The sequence below is a fragment of the Pelodiscus sinensis genome, chromosome 1, assembly GCF_052426305.1.
Source record: "Pelodiscus sinensis isolate ZL-2025 chromosome 1, ASM5242630v1, whole genome shotgun sequence".
Classification (NCBI taxonomy): Eukaryota; Metazoa; Chordata; order Testudines; family Trionychidae; genus Pelodiscus; species Pelodiscus sinensis.
The window spans coordinates 88,001,099-88,019,786 of record NC_143052.1 but is presented as its reverse complement, the minus strand read 5'-3'; the positions used below and the strand labels follow the sequence as shown (position 1 = coordinate 88,019,786).

At 42.0% G+C, this 18,688-nt stretch overlaps 5 protein-coding genes across 5 annotated transcripts; 3 read left to right on the top strand and 2 right to left on the bottom strand.

The window, feature by feature from the left end:
• Positions 1-3,593: 3,593 nt before the first annotated feature.
• LOC102451988 (histone H2B 8-like) lies at positions 3,594-4,115 on the top strand. Its single transcript, XM_006125913.5, has one exon. The coding sequence runs from the start codon at positions 3,683-3,685 to the stop codon at positions 4,061-4,063; it is 381 nt and encodes a 126-aa protein (XP_006125975.1). The 5' UTR covers positions 3,594-3,682; the 3' UTR covers positions 4,064-4,115.
• A 7,567-nt stretch (positions 4,116-11,682) lies between these two features.
• On the bottom strand, positions 11,683-12,451 carry LOC102451747 (histone H2B 1/2/3/4/6). Its single transcript, XM_025186055.3, has one exon. The coding sequence runs from the start codon at positions 12,371-12,373 to the stop codon at positions 11,993-11,995; it is 381 nt and encodes a 126-aa protein (XP_025041840.1). The 5' UTR covers positions 12,374-12,451; the 3' UTR covers positions 11,683-11,992.
• Positions 12,452-12,654: 203 nt separating this feature from the next.
• Positions 12,655-13,162, top strand: LOC102451028 (histone H2A type 2-C). The gene has a single exon (XM_006125909.5). It carries the CDS (start codon positions 12,712-12,714, stop codon positions 13,099-13,101), a length of 390 nt encoding a protein of 129 aa, XP_006125971.1. The 5' UTR covers positions 12,655-12,711; the 3' UTR covers positions 13,102-13,162.
• Positions 13,163-13,519: 357 nt separating this feature from the next.
• Positions 13,520-14,402, bottom strand: LOC102451269 (histone H1.01-like). The gene has a single exon (XM_075934867.2). It carries the CDS (start codon positions 14,357-14,359, stop codon positions 13,706-13,708), a length of 654 nt encoding a protein of 217 aa, XP_075790982.2. The 5' UTR covers positions 14,360-14,402; the 3' UTR covers positions 13,520-13,705.
• A 2,783-nt stretch (positions 14,403-17,185) lies between these two features.
• On the top strand, positions 17,186-17,879 carry LOC102451513 (histone H3). Its single transcript, XM_006125911.4, has one exon. It carries the CDS (start codon positions 17,396-17,398, stop codon positions 17,804-17,806), a length of 411 nt encoding a protein of 136 aa, XP_006125973.1. The 5' UTR covers positions 17,186-17,395; the 3' UTR covers positions 17,807-17,879.
• The last annotated feature ends 809 nt before the right edge of the window (positions 17,880-18,688 follow it).

Here is an 18,688-nt window from a genome sequence, read left to right as displayed (position 1 = left end):
GGCACACTGTGATGAACTGGTCATACAGACTGTGATGCTGCATGTAAGACACCAATCCTTGTGAAGCTGAAGATTTTCTTACTGCAGAAAGTGTTCGGAACTGCCTGTCTTTCAGTAAAAGAAATGTAATACTGTACTTTTCATCGAGTATTTGCATATATAAAGTAAGTTATAAAGTGTCACATATTTGGAGCCAAATTAGGCTTTTATATATTTTCCTGAGCTCTTCCATGTATTGTTTAGCATTTTAATTGTTTCGAGCCAACAATGTTTTTTCAGACATGTGATGAAGGAAATTGAGAACACAAGTTTCCTACCTTTCTTATAAGTCAATAGACATTTTTGTAATGAAAAATTTAAGTTTAATAAGTGGGTAGTTTTGGTTGGCTGTTATTACTATGGAATGTGTCCAGTAGCTGAAAATCTTTTCTTTTCTTTTCTTTTCTTTTCTTTTCTTTTCTTTTCTTTTCTTTTCTTTTCTTTTGCCGGAGGGTGGGGGGTGGGGTTGGGTGGTTGAACAAATATACTTCATTTCTTCCCCTTTCAAATTTAGGGGCACTTTGCATTCTCCAGGACTTCTTTACTCTCCTTCCTTCCTGCCTTAAACTTTAATTAAGCAGAGGAGACACTGAAGGCATTCTTACATGGTAATCACTTGAAAAACTTTAGTAAAAGACAGTAGTTTTTCTGTCAACATTTCCATTGTGATATATCTTTGCTGACAAGGTTCTACCTGGATTAAAATGTTCTTTGAAGCAAAAGACAAATAGGACACAAATCAAGAGATACCAATTTCCCTTTCTTCCTCTGCTTTATATCTTATGGTTCTCCTGGTTGGGGCCCAGAGATATGTATGATATTGAGTAATCACCACCAACCTTATGGCTGTGTCTAGACCTGAAAGTTTTTCCACAAAATCATCTGCTTTTGCGGAAAAACTTGCCCGCTGTCTACACTGGCCACTTGAATTTCGGAAAAGCACTGATGATCTCATGTAAGATCGTCAGTGCTTTTCCGGAAATACTATGCTGCTCCCATTCAGGCAAAAGTCTTTTTCCGAAAGACTTTTGCGCAAAAGGGCCAGTGTAGACAGCACAGTACTGTTTTCCGCAAAAAAGCCCCGATCACGAAAATGGCAATCGGGGCGCTTTTTTGCCGAAAACCGTGTCTAGATTGGCCACGGATGCTTTTCCACAAAAAGTGCGTTTGCTGAAAAGCATCCTGCCAATCTAGACGTGCTTTTCCGAAAACGCTTTTAACGGAAAACTTTTCCGTTAAAAGCATTTTCGGAAAATCATGCCAGTGTAGACGTAGCCTAAGAGTATATGGATTATATTTTAATATTTTTTACAGATTAAAAATTTATCTTCACATCCCTCCCTTGCCATTTATACCCTGCACACATGCTTCATCCACTCTCTGATCAGTTCTATAGCCAATCTCCACTATATTACTGATGGCCTATATCAGGTTCACATTTTCCTTAATGATGCATTGTGGAATCCTTATTCTCAATCCGTGTTCCCTTCCTAATGCCTTTATAGAGATACAGTAATTCCTCATTTAACACGTGTCCACTTAACACGTTTTCACAATAGCACGATTTTTTTTTTAGGGAACATTTTGAATTACATGGCCATCCCCAGAACAACACAATTTCCCCAGCTGGCCCGTTGCTGGCGGCTGTGTGGGGCTTCCCCCGCCACCCTGCAAAATGGCAGAGGGTTCACCGCTCGCCGTGCCGTTCCCCGCTGACTCCCCCTCGCCGGACGCCTTGCCCCCTCTCCTCCGTCCCTGCTTGCAGGCCGACGGCTGGGTTTCCCCAGCCGGCTGGTCACCAGTGGTTGCGCAGGGCTTTCCCCGGCTCCCTGCAAAGCGGCAGAGGGTTCGCTGCTTGCTGCACTGTTCCCCAGCGACCCCTCCTCTCACTGGACGCAGTGCAGGTCCCAGCAGACCCGTCACAGGGGAATACTCCCAACCTAACCCCCCTTTCCTCTCCTCCCCGTCCCTTCCCCAGAGCCAAACACCTCCCCTCCCTGCTGTAACCCAGTTCCCTTTCTCCCCCAACCTCGTGTCCCAGTCCCAACAGACACCACCGCTTGAAACACAACCCCCACCTTTTCCATTATTTTCAATGGGAAAATTGACCCTGCATAACACGTTTTCACTTAACATGATCATTTTCTGAAACATATCTATAGTATTAAATGAGGGATTACTGTATAGATAGATAAATCATATGAAACTGTGATGGTACCTACAAAGCATGCTACAATGTAAAGGAAGCAGTAAAACGGACGATATAAAGATAAGTGAAACTTCCCACTTGTATTATATCTTGTGCAAGTCTTTAACTAGCTTTGTGTGGTGTTGAATGAGGAACAAGAGTATTTTCAATAGAATGTAGTGCAGTTAAAAGGAAAAAAGCCTGGTAAAAGAAACCATTTTAACCAGTGTTCAAAGCTCAAACATTACTTCCTTTATTCACAACCAATTTAGATTGATAAGATCAATTCAAATAATTTCTTTCTACTGTGATTCGGAGAAACCCCTATAAAGAAAAAAAAATGTCATTGTATATTTGATTTTGTTGATGATAAACCAAAAGGTTCCCTCTTCCCAGGTTTCTCCAGCCCCAGGATATAAATTTTACTGGTTCTTGTTTAACCCACCATTAGTCTCTAAAAGGGAATATCTAATCGCTGCAAAATGAAGTAATTTGGTTGTAGCTACTGTGCAAAGGCGAGAGACCGAGAGTACAACGCTCAAGGGGAAATTATGGTGAGCTGTAGAAAAAAAATCAGTTCTGAGCCTGGAGGGAGGGCTTCACGCCATTTGATGTTTTGAAAAGCCCGCGCGGTGCCACGATTGGATAGTGACACGCACACATCTTTTCCTCCCATAACGGTTTCGGCATTACTCAGATTTTTGTTCCTCCAATCAGAGAATGGGACAATCCGAGATGCAGGTTGGGGATATTGAAGTCATTGTTACTATGCCCAACAGAAATTACTTGCGAAGAGATTTTTGTTTCCAGTGGGATTCGTCGGTCATTAGGAATTATTTGTAAAATCTACACACACAGAGAAAACATGCAAAGGAAGGCGAGAGAAGAGAGTAATTTATCATATGGCTAGTACACTCGTTAATATAATTCATTACTTGTTAGTATTCCAATTCACCCGTATCCCAATGGCACCGCTATATGTTGTTTTAAAAATAGGTAACATATTTATTTACATTAAGGTTTCCGTTACAAGACTTACAAAATAGAATAAAATTTTGGTTTGAAACTATGTTATTTCCCTGCTTTCTCCGGCCGGCCAGTGTAAATTGCATTAACAGCTATCCGTATGGGGGAAAAAAGGTAGAAAAAAATGCATCGCCCTTGCCTTCCTTCCATCGTCGGCGAGTTAAATGATTTTCGATAGGCTAAAAAAGATGTGACTGTCTGATCAGCCAATAGTAATTCGGATCTAAATCTGATCAATAGAGAGACAGGCTATGCAATACCGACTTTTCAAGTCCAATAGGAAAGCAGGAAAGAGAGCTTCATTATTGCACAAGGTTAGATAAAAGAGAGACACGACTGAGAGTTTGTTACCATTTTCACTGCTTTTGCTAAGCATAGGCGAAGCATAAAAGAGCTTTAAGAAACAGTGATCTACGTCATAGTCGGAAGATGCCTGAGCCTGCAAAATCTGCTCCAGCTGCGAAGAAGGGGTCTAAAAAAGCCGTGACTAAGACCCAGAAGAAAGGTGATAAGAAGCGCAAGAAGACCAGGAAGGAAAGTTATTCTATTTACGTGTATAAAGTGCTGAAGCAAGTTCACCCAGATACTGGTATTTCTTCTAAGGCAATGGGTATAATGAACTCTTTTGTAAACGACATCTTTGAACGTATCGCTGGGGAAGCATCTCGTTTGGCTCATTACAACAAGCGCTCAACTATAACGTCCCGGGAGATCCAGACTGCGGTGCGCTTGTTGCTGCCCGGAGAGTTAGCTAAGCACGCTGTTTCTGAAGGTACTAAGGCTGTTACGAAGTACACCAGCTCTAAGTAAAGCTTTGAGTAGATGACATAAATTTATAAATCCAAAGGCTCTTTTAAGAGCCAACCACCTTTTCATTGAAAGAGCTTAGCGTCACTAACAATCACCAAATACATAATGTCCTTTTAAAAATAGAACATCCCTTCCCTTCCGAAAAAAAGCTACCAAGTATTGAGTTTTAGGTAACTGCATTTAAAATACTTTGTTAGCAAACTTCCAAATTTATAGAGAGATCAATTCAGGATTCTTTATTGATTAGAGACAGCTTCAGGAAAACATCCAATGATTTTTTTTAATGTGTAGCAAGCACTACACAATCCTGGCAGTATCCAGTGCTCCAGGCCCAGAGAAGTGTCCAGAATGGTACTGTGTTTGGCTGTTAAGGGCTCTTTCAAAGATTCCCTTAGCTTGTGGCATGGTGAGCTGATGTCAAAACAGGATGCACATGCCATGTAAAGCCTCACCACAGTTCAGGAATCCCATACCAGGAAATATATTCCCTATTTCCTGCACTTTGCTAAGAATTATTATCCTGCATAGGAAGAAATGATTAATGGTCCTACTCATTTGCATTACAATGGTCCCCCATTGTGGAGTTTCCAACTTCAAAATGTTTTGTCACTGGCTGGTAGCACTTCGGCCTTGCCAGCTTCCAAAGTGTAATAATCACTCACTTCTCCACTGTCAACCCAACTCTCTTTCTGGTGTCCCTGCACTGGAGGGCTGGGGTGAGCTTGACACACAGATCTAGGAATATGGCATTTTTCATATGAAAATTTTCCAGCCACTTATTGCTCCAAACCTGCATTATGATGGCATCCCACCTGTCAGTGCTCATGTCTCATGCCTAGCTTCACCATCTGTTGTTCCATGAATGCTACCAGTAACCTTGGTTTTTGCTATATCCTTTAGTGAACTGACCTCAAATAAATCATCATGTCCACTGGTGTTGTCGTATTTCCCGTGTATCTGCAAATACCAGAGACAAACACGTCCTATGTTAAAAATATCCATGAGTACAGTTTAGGGCTGTGTGGGCTTCATGCATCTACAGAGATGGAATTAAACAAATAGTGTTGTGTGGGTTGAAGGATTTTTTTTAAAAAAAAGCACTTAAATGTATGGACTATGGATGACATTATGGGATGGAGAAAGTTGCATGCTGGGAGCTTAACCTCTTAGTTGTGAGAGATCTCTGGGTGAATCATTTCTATCAAATAACATTTTTCTCGGGTACTCTCTAGGTCGGGGTGGCCAACGTGAGGCTCCAGAGCCACATGTGGCTCTTCAGAAGTTAATATGCGGCTCCTTATATAGGTACCAAATCCAGGGCTGGAGCTACAGGTTCCAACTTTCCACTTGGTCAGAGGGTGCTCACTGTTCCATCCCCAGCTCTGCACTAGGCACTGTCCCCCTGCACCCTTTCCCCCTAGGTTCCTGCCACTTCCTACCCTCTCCCCTGAGCCTGTCATACCCATGCTTCCCCCCTCCAGTGTCTCTGACTGAGAGAGAGCGGATCACAGTGGGAGGAGGAAAAAGAGGAGGTGGCACTGACCAGTGGAGCTGCCAGTGGGCGAGATGTGCTTTGATTGGTGGTGGGGAGATGATCAGGGCTGGTGACATAGAACTGTTGCTCTTTGGCAATATGCATTGGTAAATTATGGCTTCTTCTCAGGCTTAGATTGGCCACTCCTGCTCTAGGTGAATATCTCCAGTGCTTATACAAGCTGCCAAGTAAACATGTCCATGAGCGATATACAAACATTGGTGGTTTGTCATGAATAATGGCAATCAAAGTTTGTAGTATAGACATGTCCTCCATTGATGAAAGCTACAGTCATATCACTAAGTCTTATTGGGTGCTCTAGATTATGTCAAACTTTCACTAGAATTCAGTTACTGAAGTATCATTCCAGCTTGCCACTCTGTTACACCAAAGTGTGGCTTGATTATACGCTGCTCAAAATCTGTATTAACTCACAGAGCAGTTTGACTGACAGTTCCTCAGACCTTTATAGAAAATCAAAACCATCCATCTTGAAACCTCAGAAAACCAGGAAATACAGGCTATGTTTACACTACCAGGTTATTTTGAAATAATAACTCCCGATCTAACTATTTTGAAATAAGCTTATTCCTCTTCACAAGCAGGAGTTATTTCAAAATAACAAGCCCACAATTTAGAAATAACAGGCTTGGTAATGTGCACACTCACTTTGTTATTTCAAAATAAGGGGAGAGATATTTTGAAATAACTCCCCAGGGTAGACATGCCCACATAGTTATGGCATACCCCATTCACACCAGACGTAACCACCTCCTCAGAGCTGACAACTGACATTGTTGATATCTAGAAAGTACTTTCCAACAAGTGTTTTGTTCTACAATTACTGCACATGGAGAATGATTTACCAAATACACATATTTACGTGGTATGTGTTATGTCTTAAAGGCCTTGTCTACACTAACAAGGAAAGTTGACTTAAGATATGCAACTCCAGCTATGTTAATTACATAGCTGGAGTCGATGTATCTTAAACTGTGTTATCTTAAATTGTGTTTTTGGGTTGTCCACACTAGTGGAAGTCGACAGGAGCAAAGTGTTCCCGTCGACTTCCCTTACTCCTCGTGACAAGCAGGACTACCTGTGCTGATGGAGGTGCCCTCTCAATTTGAATTAGTGGGTTTTCACTAGACTTGCTAATTTGAACAGTAGAAAATTGACCTCCAGAGGGTCCATCTTCTCCATAGTGTAGACAGGCCCTTAGAGAATTGTATCTCCTCATTCATCTGCCTACACCACAACTACCCTTCATTGAGCTGTGGACAGCTGTTTTGACTGATGCAATGACTACTCCCAGAACATTGAAAAAGCTGACTCTCTGATAGGAACAAAGGTCACTTTGCATCAGAAGGAATAATAAGCACCATGTATAGGCGCTGACTGAATTATACGAGGTGTGAAAACAGAGGTGTACAAAGGGAGGATTTGCAGCTGCCTAGTAACATTGAGCGTGGCATAGTGGGATTTAGAGTGTGTTAGTCAAAGGCTCATTAACTGAGTTAATTTAGGGCCTGATCTGATTAGATGGAAACATGCCTTTAGTTCAGAAGTGGGTTCTCCCCGGACCCTATCGTATCTGCCAATGGGGGATTTTTTTTTTAGTCTCTCAATAATCACAGACACAGTGGTAAATTTAATCAATATATTATAAAGCATAACAGATAGAGCAATACAAATGATCCAACAATAATAAATCCAAACCCCGTTCCCACTGATATATGAAGAAGACAGAACAGATTAAACCATGAATTAACAGCTGGATACTATAGTGGCTGGATACTGTAGTGGCTCAGGACCTACTACCTCGTGGCTTCAGTAGCCGAGAGGGAGGAACACTGAGGCGTCCCTGGTGGTAAATGAAGTGACTTAGAACAGTTCAGTCTTTTGGAGAAGCGTGCACCTTCGCAACATTGAATCGAACAGGACTGGCAGCGTTCAGGTCTGACATAGCAGGACAGGTATCTGCTGATTCACAATGTTGGGCATGCACCACAACCATGGATCAGAGAACCCTGGAAGCAGTAGAAGAAGAGCAGGTCTAGAAAAATAGAGATGATCCCGGCCTTCGCCATGGTATCCCGGTCTAGTGTGCCTCTATTCCTCGTTGGATTGGAAAACTGCCAACTCGATCCTCTTACAGGTCATGTTATTTATAAGTTCAAAGGCGGGAAACTTATCAGAGTCCTGTGTGCAATATGCAAGGTAACTTGTGCAAAAAGTTCATACCTGGTGCACAGGATTAGTGATGTGCTCAAAGCTTTAGTGCTGAGTGCATAGAGTCTTTTGGTGGCAACTGTCCCTGTCAATCACACAGCTTCCATTTTGACATCCTCACACACATCCTGACTCCATTTTGATTTAACACTATGATGTTAACAAGTGAGTCTGCTATGGGTAGCAAGCCCAGATGCTGGCCCCCCTCCTCAAACACTGCATGATGTCAGGATCCCTCTCCTGGGCAATCCTAGTACCAAAGCCAGGAGCCAATGCCTAAGCTTCTCTACATTCCGGAGACTGAACTCCTCCAGCAGCAGCTGCTCTTCTCACTCTCCTAATGATGGAGGCTGAATGAGGTTACTGCAGTAGCTGGAGTTTGCTGCAACAAGAGCCCTTTAGACCAGATTGTCCAATCAAAAACTGGATAGTGCCAACCCTAGAGCAGAGGTCTGTGGAACACTTATGAGGGAAGAGCTGGGCAAGGAGCCAGAGAGAGGGTCCCCACTGGAAGACATTGACTGAGACAGACTTGTAAACCAGCACATTTCTATTTGCTTAAATAGAGATGGGACAGGGAAAGCACTAGCTCTGGAAAGCCCTGATCTTTGATCCGAGTGCCTCAGCAACTCAAACACTGTCACTCATACTGCTTCGTTTAAGCATCTATAAATAGGGAACTTGCTACCTTTATCATCCCTGTCAGCCCTAGTAAAATAGTGTTTCCCTTAACCCCATGTCTGAGTAGTTATGAAAGCCACCAAGGTTAGTGCTTACAAGACCTCACTTCTGCTGATGAAGCACCTTCAGTATTTGCATCTGAGTAGAATGGCCACTCACTCATTCCCTGCCCTCACCAATGTGTACCCACCCTTTGTGCATGACCTGGCATGCACAATAATTCAACAAATTGGTGGGTGGTGGTTGATAAAAAGGTGTCATTTGGGTTATACAAAGAGTGCTTTGCCTTTGTTTCTCTACAGAATTTTGTATATGTGTAGATGTAACTAATGCATTGACTGCTCACCACCAACTGATGACTAGGGAGTGGCATTCTGTACCAATGCTGAAAGAAACCTGTTCCTTGGTTCTGAATTTGGCGTTAACTGTGGCCATCTCCTAAAGCTAGCAGTGTTTGTCTGGCATGCTGGTTCATAAGGTAAACTGTGGGCCTGGTTGGTGATCCTGAAATATCTTTACAGATTTTCTCAGAAAAAGTGATGTGCTATGCTTTTATTTACACTGGACATGTTAAGTGGGAAACAGTGACTACCATGGACGTGGTCTATGCTCTAAGACAGTGGTCTCTGACCTTTTTACACCCAAGATCATTTTTTAAATGACAGACCAAGCCAAGATCTACTGCCCCACCCCTTCCTTCAAGCCCCGCCCTCTCTATTCTCCTCCTCTCCATCACTTGCTATCTCCAATCCTTATACTGCTACTTTAAAAAAAATTCCCACCATTTCTCGCAGCTACTCACCTGTGCTGTTGCTCGGTGAGTAGCTGCTCCTCAAATGAGGAAATCTAATGTAAATGTACTGCGCAGGCATGCAGTTCAGAGAGGGCTCAAGAGCTACTCTTAGAGCCTCCGAGATCTACCGGTAGATCACGATCTACTGGTTGGTGACCACAGCTCTAAGAGGTATTCTATTGATTCAGCAAATAAAGATTCTTTTCTTTCCCTCAGAAAGTACCAAAATATTAACACAAAAGTTCTTCTCAGAACCCCATAGGCTTCCACTATAAGAAGTTTTTATTCCATATGCTAAACTTTATATGTAGATTGTCCTACCAAACAAAAGTACTTATTAGTTATTTTAGTAAGCAGTAAATTAATACCGTGACCGGTAAGAAACATTGTATGAAAACAGTTTTATTTATGAGCTTTCATGGGCACAGCCCACTTCAGATGACCTCTTCAGATAATGATACTATCTACATCAGGAGTCTCCAACCTTTTAAAGCATGAGGTCACTTTTTGAATTTAAGTGCAATCCAAGATTTACCTCAAATATAAATACCCTTGCCCTTCCTCTCTCCCTCCCTCCCACGCCTTCTCTAAGGCCCCGCCCCTGCTCACTCCATTCTCCCTCTCTTGCCCATCCTCGCTCACTCTCATCAGGCTGGGGCAGAGGGTTGGGGTGCAGGCTCTGGTCTTGGACTAACAGATCTGTAGTGTGAGAGGGGCTCTGAGATTCTCTTGGAGTAGGCAGTTGGAATGTAGGAGGGGATTGTAGGTGCAGTGTCTGGGGCGGCATTTGGATGCAGGAGTGCTTGGGGTGCAGGAGGGAGTTCATGACTGGGGTAGGAGTTTGGGATGTTGGTGGCTCCTGGTTGGGGGTACAGTGGGGCTAAGGCAGATGCACCCCTCCTCAGCCCTGGAGCACTCCCTAAAGCAGACGGAAAACTCCATCCCAAGTCCTGTTGTGCCCTCTCTCTGCTCTATGGAGAAAGGATACAGAATGGGAGGGGCACATTGACATCAGCACCCGTTTTCTCCCTCCCCAGCCCTGCCCAGCAAGCAGGAGGCTTCCCAGGGGAAGGGACAGCTCCAAGACAAAGGGCAGGAGATGAGCAGAAGTGTGGGGAGGAGCAGCTGAAGTTCAGGCCCTTGTTAGCCTCTTGGCAAATCAGTCAGGATCACCTGTCAGAGGCTCCAAGATCTACCAGTAGATCCTGATCTACTGGTTGGTGACCACTGATCTACATGTTTTGTTAGTCTTTAAGGTGCCACCAGACTTTTTGTTGTTTAAGTTTATCCTGTACAGACTAGCTCGGCTACTCTTATGAAGTTTTATCTATGTTGCGCTGTAGCTCCATGACACGTATTGGGGTGGGGATGCTTGGAGAGCAAGTCACTAGGTGTAAGAGAGCTCAAGACAGCACAAGCTTGATTACTGGTTAGTTATTTCTATATTTCATTTGCTACATTTTCAAATAATATATTTAAAGAAAAGTGTTAAAAGGCCTTAACGAGAGTCGAGGTTGTTCTAGAAACACTTCCTAAAGCACCCTTTAGTTGGAGGTGGTCTTTGATGTCCATGGAGTAGTTTGTTTGGCCCTTTCCTTCAGCAGCAGTCTCCCAGAGGCATAATCTCCCGGGGAAGGAAAGCAGAGCTCTTCCCCATTCCTGTGAGAAAGATTATTTTTAGGCTGTTCCATGAATCACACCAGCTCTGGTCTCCAAAGGATGAGGATGAAGATAGCAAGTGAGTGAACAGGAGAGTGGAGAATTGGGTGATTAATGACCAACTGATCTTCTGTGTGTGGCTATTGGGAGCAAGATTTACCGATTGGTTAGTTGGAAAAGCCTGCGCTGCTAAAGGATTGGTTAATAACTTCCGCAGTATTTCTTCTTTAAAAATATTCAGAACTACAAACTCCTGTACAGTGTGTGTGTGTTTTTTAAAGTATTCTGGGGTTGGCATAATAGTAAATTAACCCTAGACTAGCCTGAAACATCTCTTCATCCTCTTTGTGTTTCATGTTTTAATTTGGTGTCATTTAAAGGGTTGCATAACTATCCCTCATCACTTTTTGAAAGAAAAACAGGGAGACAGGGAGTGATATAAAAAAATATATGCCCAACGTGGCAGAGAAAGGAAGGCGGTTTTGTAGAACTGAGTGTTGAGGGGACAGCAGAGGAACACATTAATGGGTAGTTCCAAGATCCTGAATTTCAAACAAAATACCTGGCATGTGGCAACTGCTTTTGAGCTGTGCTTTCAGAGTTGGGCTGCTAGTAGGAGGCCAGTAAACCTACTTGCTGTTATATATTAAGGGAAAAGCATTTCTACTACACATAAGCCAATTATTCAGGTAGATGGGATTTTTATTATTTGAAATAAGGTATTCATGCTAGCCGAGTTTGTGATTATTCTGCAAGAGTACTGAAGAGCATATTAGCCGGTTTTCTAAAGTGTTATTTACAGGAAACTAACAGAGATCTTTACATTGAAAGAGACAATGGAATTCAGAAGAGTCCACTACAGGCATACGCAAAGGTCACAAGTAACCTGAGAATAAAACATTTAAAGTATACAGTACTCTTATAAATTGAAAAACACAAGCAACAACGGTTTGTGATTAAAACTCTTCCAATGAGAAAATAAGCGGCTCTTAAAAGAGCCTTTGGATTATAAATGTAGTCTGGCAAGATATTATTTGGAGCTAGTGTACTTGGTAACAGCCTTAGTACCCTCAGATACAGCATGTTTAGCCAGCTCTCCTGGTAGTAGTAGGCGCACAGCAGTCTGGATTTCCCGTGAAGTGATAGTTGAGCGTTTGTTGTAGTGCGCTAAACGAGACGCTTCCCCAGCGATTCGCTCAAATATGTCATTTACAAAGGAGTTCATGATACCCATGGCTTTCGAAGAAATACCGGTGTCTGGATGAACTTGCTTCAGCACTTTGTATACGTAGATGGAATAACTTTCCTTCCTGCTCTTCTTGCGCTTTTTATCGCCCTTCTTCTGAGTCTTAGTAACAGCCTTCTTAGACCCTTTCTTAGGCGCAGGAGCAGATTTCGCTGGCTCCGGCATTTTTACCCTATTAACGCCAACAAATAGTAATTAAAGAACAAACGTGCAGTAACAAAAGCAGTCAAGGCTGTATTTATTGAACTTTGTGCACAATGACGTTTAACTGTTCTGATTTCCTATTGGATCCCAGACAATAGATGAATTCCAAAGTATGAAGAAACTTCTCATTGGTCAGAATTGCATCTCTTCCACTATTGGCTGTTGAGACAATTACTACTTTTCAGCCTATCACAATGTTTTAAGACTGCATATAGAGAAGGTATAAAGGCAGGCAGTGGGGTGTATGGAACTCAATTTGTTTGTTACTCGAGTAGTGTTGTTTCAGTTTCTGATTTATAATGTCTGGCAGAGGCAAACAAGGAGGCAAAGCGAGAGCAAAGGCAAAGTCTCGCTCTTCGCGAGCTGGGTTGCAGTTCCCGGTGGGTCGAGTGCATCGCTTGCTCCGTAAAGGTAATTATGCTGAGCGCGTGGGAGCAGGAGCCCCGGTCTATATGGCCGCTGTGCTGGAGTATCTGACCGCTGAGATCCTCGAGTTAGCTGGAAACGCTGCTCGGGACAACAAGAAAACCAGGATCATCCCCCGTCACCTGCAACTCGCCATCCGTAACGACGAGGAGCTCAACAAGCTGCTGGGGAAAGTCACAATCGCTCAAGGTGGTGTTCTCCCCAACATTCAGGCAGTGCTGCTGCCTAAGAAAACCGAGAGTCATAAAGCCAAGAGTAAATGAAGTTGATCAGGAAAACAAACCTCTAATCCAAAACCAACCCAAAGGCTCTTTTCAGAGCCACTCACAAAATCAAAAAAGGGCACATTCACACCAATACTCTAGATAGATTGAGAGCTCGAATGGCTAGAACATAGTTATAATAAGTTAACGTATACTATAGGTCTGTAGTCGCTGCATAATTTCAACAGAATATTCCTTGCTTTGAAACACATGTTCATAGGAGACAACTCAGTGCTTTTGAAAATCGGCTTGGTTTCCAATGCAAAAAGGCGGGAATTTTGCAATATAGACCATAGAACGACAACTTTGAAATTTTAACGTGGCTTCAGTATGGCCAATCCTTGCACAGAGCGGGTTTTTCAAATTTACTAACTTGAAGTCCCTCCTACCAGCAAAGATTTGTTCACATACAAACTCATTTTAGTGGGCAAAAGCAGAGGCCACATATGTACTGACTGTTTCTGACACAGAACAGTTAATACAAAGGGAATTTGTTGGAAAGCAATGTGAGGTTACCGGTAAGTGAATTTGCTATTTCAGCTCTTTTTTGAAAGGGATAGGTGGCTCTTAAAAGAGCCGTTTGGTTCATGTAGAAGACAAATATTTACTTCTTCTTGGGAGCCGCCTTTTTAGCCTTTGTTAGTTTAGGCTTGGTTGGCTTAGGCTTAGCCACCTTCGGTTTCAATGTCTTGGCTTTAGCCGGACTCTTTACTACTTTCTTGGGCTTAGCCACTCTAACCTTGTGTGGGCTTTTGGCGGCTTTCTTAGCCACGGCAGCTACTGGCTTCTTGGGCTTTTTTGGACTTTTTTTCGCGATGGCAGCCTTTTTGGGTTTCTTGGCTGTGCTGGCGGGCTTCTTGGTAGCTGGTTTCTTGGGCTTTGCCGTGGGCTTTTTTTTCGGAGCCTTTTCCTTGGTCTCAGCGTTCATCTTGCCAAGTTTGAAAGAGCCAGAGGCGCCGGTGCCTTTGGTCTGCACTAATGTACCTTTGCTCACCAAGGTCTTGAGACCTAATTTGATGCGGTTGTTACTCTTTTCCACATCGTATCCTCCAGCTGCCAGAGCCTTCTTGAGAGCGGCCAAGGAGAGCCCTTTGCGTTCCTTGGAAGCGGACACCGCCTTGGTGATCAGCTCGGTGACGCTGGGACCGGAGGGCTTGCGGGCTTTAGCGCTGGCTCCCGCCTTCTTCGGCTTCTTAGCAGGGGCTTTTGTCTCAGTAGCAGAAACAGCAGGCGCAGCAACAGGCGCTGTCTCGGACATAGTGACGTATATACCTTAAACTACCAAGAATAAACAAAAGAACTTATTGGACTGGTCAGGATTAGTTCAGTTGCCTGGTATTTATACACGAGAGGAGTCTTGTGATTGGTGCTTTAGGAATCCGCCCAGCTAGGCAGATAGGACTCGTCTCCGCGCTCTATTTGTGTGGGTTTCTTTTCCAAACAAGTGGTTTTTTTTACCCCAAAGGTACCTTATAAATTTCTTATCTCAGTGACGAGAAAACGCGATATTTTATTAGGTAGATTTCAAATTGAGGAGAGTAAATGCGGGTTTAAAGAAGTTTCAATAAATAATTGAACCTTGGAATTGTAAAGATTTAGGGAAAAGAAAACTTTTTTTCTTGTGAAATAAAATGGTATAGTTGTTCATAAAATCACAACTAAAATTAAATCTTATTCTTGGCTCTTTTGTGCACACCAAAGGGTAGAAAGCCTGTGATTTGAATCAATTTTGTATAAAATGATTTTGAAGCTGAAATTTCTTTGAGGCTTTGAAAATGGATTGAGAACTATCTCCATGAACTATATCTTTTATTTCTAATTCTATGACACAAATAACTAGTTAGAGATTTCTGCAGAGATGTTTGTGCTAGAAATACTTATGGGAGTATTTTGTATATCTAAGTATTCCTGTATCCAATATATTTTCATTCTTGTAAAAGTTTCAAATTATATTGTTGCTATTTGAATAAATTACATTCCCTGGACAATCACTTAGTTTCTATACTCTGTGAATGCAATACTAAGAAAGTTCCTAATGTGATTTTCTGTATTTCAGTTTGGTATGAAAAAGGGGTATTTCACATCATGCTTTGTTAAAATATATTGTGTCAGAAATTGTAGTGTAGTTTAGCTTTTCCTGAGTGTGGGGGGGGGGGGCTGATTTTTTTGGAGATTATGGTCCGTTGTCCTGTCATCTATACGGAACACATTAAACTGAAGGATGGTAATGTAGTCTATGGTGAGAGCCACCAGGACCAACTCTACAGAACTGGTGGCTGTTCTTCCCGCCACCCCATTAAAAGCAAATCAGAGATTCTTCACTTTCCTAATAAGAACTAATATTTTAGTAGCTTCTTCTTTAACTGGGAGGGGAGTACATTCTATATTTTAAATAAAGAACTCAGTAAAAATACTTTTAGTACTCCTACCTGTGTATTGGAAGCTAGAAATTATTCTCAGTGGGCTGGATTAGAAATAGTTGCATCACAGCAGTTATCTTTTTATTTTTCACCTTCATGTCAAATATGTGGGAAAAAGGTGGATCCTTGATAAGTTGAAACTTATTATATGTTTGTGATGAGATTTAAAATGTTAAACCTTTTATTGAGAAAAGGATTTTTCTAAATAATTTCTGAGGTACATAATACTGTGACTGGGGATATCTGTAGGGCCTTACAAAACATTATTTTGCAAAAACAATGAATAGTCCTGTGGCATCAAAACTAACAAATCTGAGAGAGAGAGAGAAAGAATCATGAGCCTTCCTGAGCAAAATTCAGATGAGCAGAGTGGAATAAAGTTGAGTGACAGTAGACTCTCATCAACTGGATCCTTGCTCAGGCTAGAAAGAAAGCATTGCTGAAGTATTTAAAACAATTTGCATTTGAAATAATGTTTCAAGAAACAGACTTGTAAGATACATTCATACTCACCTTGTTTGAATGATGTAAGAGCCAACCATTCTGTCTCTCTAAAACGGCCTTACAGGAGAATTGCCGTAATGTAATTGTATAAAGGGGTTAGAATGGTTTTGGACATTCTTTGCACATGGGCTGGCTCAGGTCCATGGTTCAAAGGTGAGAACTGAGTGAGGGAAAGGGGTCAAATTCTTTGTGATTTCTATCTGGGTACTGGGAAAGGTATAAAACCTATGATTGAATTTGAAAATCCCTACCTCTATAAAGATTAGCTAGTGAAAATCCTCTGGTTTTGCTTAACAGAGAATATTAGAAATATATAAACAATTTATAGCATTTGTAGAATGCCTTAACTACTCGTTCAGAATGTACTATGTGACTTTCAAAAACAAAACAAAAACATTTCTTCTCCAGTCTTTTCAAAACCCTTATTCTGATAAATCTGAAGAAAATAACATTTTTAAAAAAAGCAATGATTGTATATATTTCGGGATGAGGTATGTAAAAAAAAATAAGCAAATGCCCTGAGCAGTTTTTATGTGATGTTTGATCTAATTGAAAAATAAATGTGATTCTGTTGTTTGTATTAAGAGGGAAGAAAGAGAAAGAAAGCAAAATTTATAACTGAGTTGTGCACTATTTTCTTGCTCCTGAAGGAGCATGTTTAAACACGTGATTTCTTCTGAAAGAAGATAGATCAAGATGAAAGTGCAGATAAAAATGTTTATACTATTTAAACGTTGCAAGAGATTAGTATTTAAAACGTCCCGGGTCGTAATATCTTGGAAGTTTAAACCAGTATGGAAGGACAGTAAAGAGATTATTTAATTAAAAATATTATGCCCTTCGGTATGAAAGGGAGACGAGTAGTCTGGAGTAGTGCTTCATCTTCTGAAAAATCTGCTAACTAAAATAAGAACTAAAACAAAGTACCCAGAGATTCGCTGTTCCTTAAATATTTTGTGATTTAATTCCCTTCTTCTGAGATCGGTGCGCCTGACGATAGATCATCTTGAGAGGACGCGGATGTATACAGATTAACAAACCGTTCCATGTTAAAATAAATATAAATACAAAAAGATAAATCTGGGAGATAAGGATTTTGTATGGCGATGGGGTTTCACCAAGAAAAAAAATTGCAGAAAAACGGGACGCTGGTGTGCACCAAGAATCGTAAATTTCGGACTATCAGGTAATGTTGGCGGGAATAGAGACTAATGATCGTTTTTCTTTTCAAAGCAAGGCGCGGGTTTTACAAATTTTCAAATCAGCCAATGAAGTTTGGCTTCTTCTCAAGCCAATCAAAGAGATGGATTTTTCTATAAATACCTCCGGAGCAAATACTCATCTCAGGTTGAGAAGTTTTATTGCCCGAAATGGCCAGGACCAAGCAGACCGCCCGTAAGTCCACCGGTGGCAAAGCCCCCCGTAAGCAGCTGGCCACTAAAGCTGCTCGGAAGAGCGCGCCTGCCACTGGGGGAGTGAAAAAGCCTCATCGGTATCGCCCCGGTACCGTCGCCCTGCGAGAAATCCGCCGCTACCAGAAATCTACCGAGCTGCTGATCCGCAAGCTGCCCTTCCAGCGCCTGGTGCGAGAAATCGCCCAGGACTTCAAGACCGACTTGCGCTTCCAGAGCTCGGCTGTTATGGCCTTGCAGGAGGCGAGTGAAGCCTACTTGGTGGGGCTCTTTGAGGACACCAACCTGTGCGCCATTCACGCTAAGCGAGTCACCATCATGCCCAAGGACATCCAGTTAGCTCGGCGTATCCGTGGCGAGAGGGCTTAAAAGCTGCATCCCTGCATGATGGCTATGCGAAAACTATTGCAAACACTTCAAGGCTCTTTTAAGAGCCACCACATGCACATTGAAAAGAGCTGTAACACGTCCGTAACTTGTGATTGAAGAGCAAAAATCACAAATTGCGAAAACAATGTAAAACATTCAATAGTAATATTAATACATGCGTCATATTAATGTATTTATTACTATAGTACTAGCATTTTTAAAAAAGGTGTGGGGAAAAAGCAGAATGTAAGGAGCAAAGAGACAGGAAAGTTCAATTGATTTTAGAGCAGTGTTTCTCAACCAGTGGTATGAGAGAAATCTGGGGCGTAACTCAACTGAAATCTGGAGAAAACTTAATTTTTGTTTTAAGTTTTACAGCGCTTAATATAGCTTTTGTGCTTTTTACCTGCCAAAAATTTCATCCCCACCCAGCTATTATTCACTTGCTTAAACAAATGTGTTGCAATGGTAGAAAAATGTGTCTGAAAACCATAGGTACTGGGGGTACTTACTATTTATTGTTTTTTAAAAAGGGATACTTTAATATTAAAAAAAAGGTTTGAAACACTGTTCTAGAGGACAAGAGATTTTTCTAGACTTAAGCTACATTAGAAACTTTTGTGTAATAATGTAGAGATAGTCTTAATATCTTCTCTCCCCTGCCACGCTGCTCACTTACCAGCCATCTTTTCTTGTGACACCTGACCTTGTGACTGTCCTCTCCCTAGGTTTCTTCCATGGAAAGCCACACACTTTTTAGTTACTCCTTCAAGCTATCTCTCTCATCCTATTCTTGTTGGTGAGGCCTTAGTTCCTGTGAGATTTTTCCTTCTACACCCTCTTCTACTGCCTTTTCCCAAAAAACAAGACCCAGCAAAAGCT

Bases quoted from the DNA above. Each gene is read 5' to 3' on its own strand.
- LOC102451747 (XM_025186055.3), bottom strand. From the start codon at position 12,373: ATGCCGGAGCCAGCGAAATCTGCTCCTGCGCCTAAGAAAGGGTCTAAG.
- LOC102451988 (XM_006125913.5), top strand. From the start codon at position 3,683: ATGCCTGAGCCTGCAAAATCTGCTCCAGCTGCGAAGAAGGGGTCTAAA.
- LOC102451513 (XM_006125911.4), top strand. From the start codon at position 17,396: ATGGCCAGGACCAAGCAGACCGCCCGTAAGTCCACCGGTGGCAAAGCC.
- LOC102451028 (XM_006125909.5), top strand. From the start codon at position 12,712: ATGTCTGGCAGAGGCAAACAAGGAGGCAAAGCGAGAGCAAAGGCAAAG.
- LOC102451269 (XM_075934867.2), bottom strand. From the start codon at position 14,359: ATGTCCGAGACAGCGCCTGTTGCTGCGCCTGCTGTTTCTGCTACTGAG.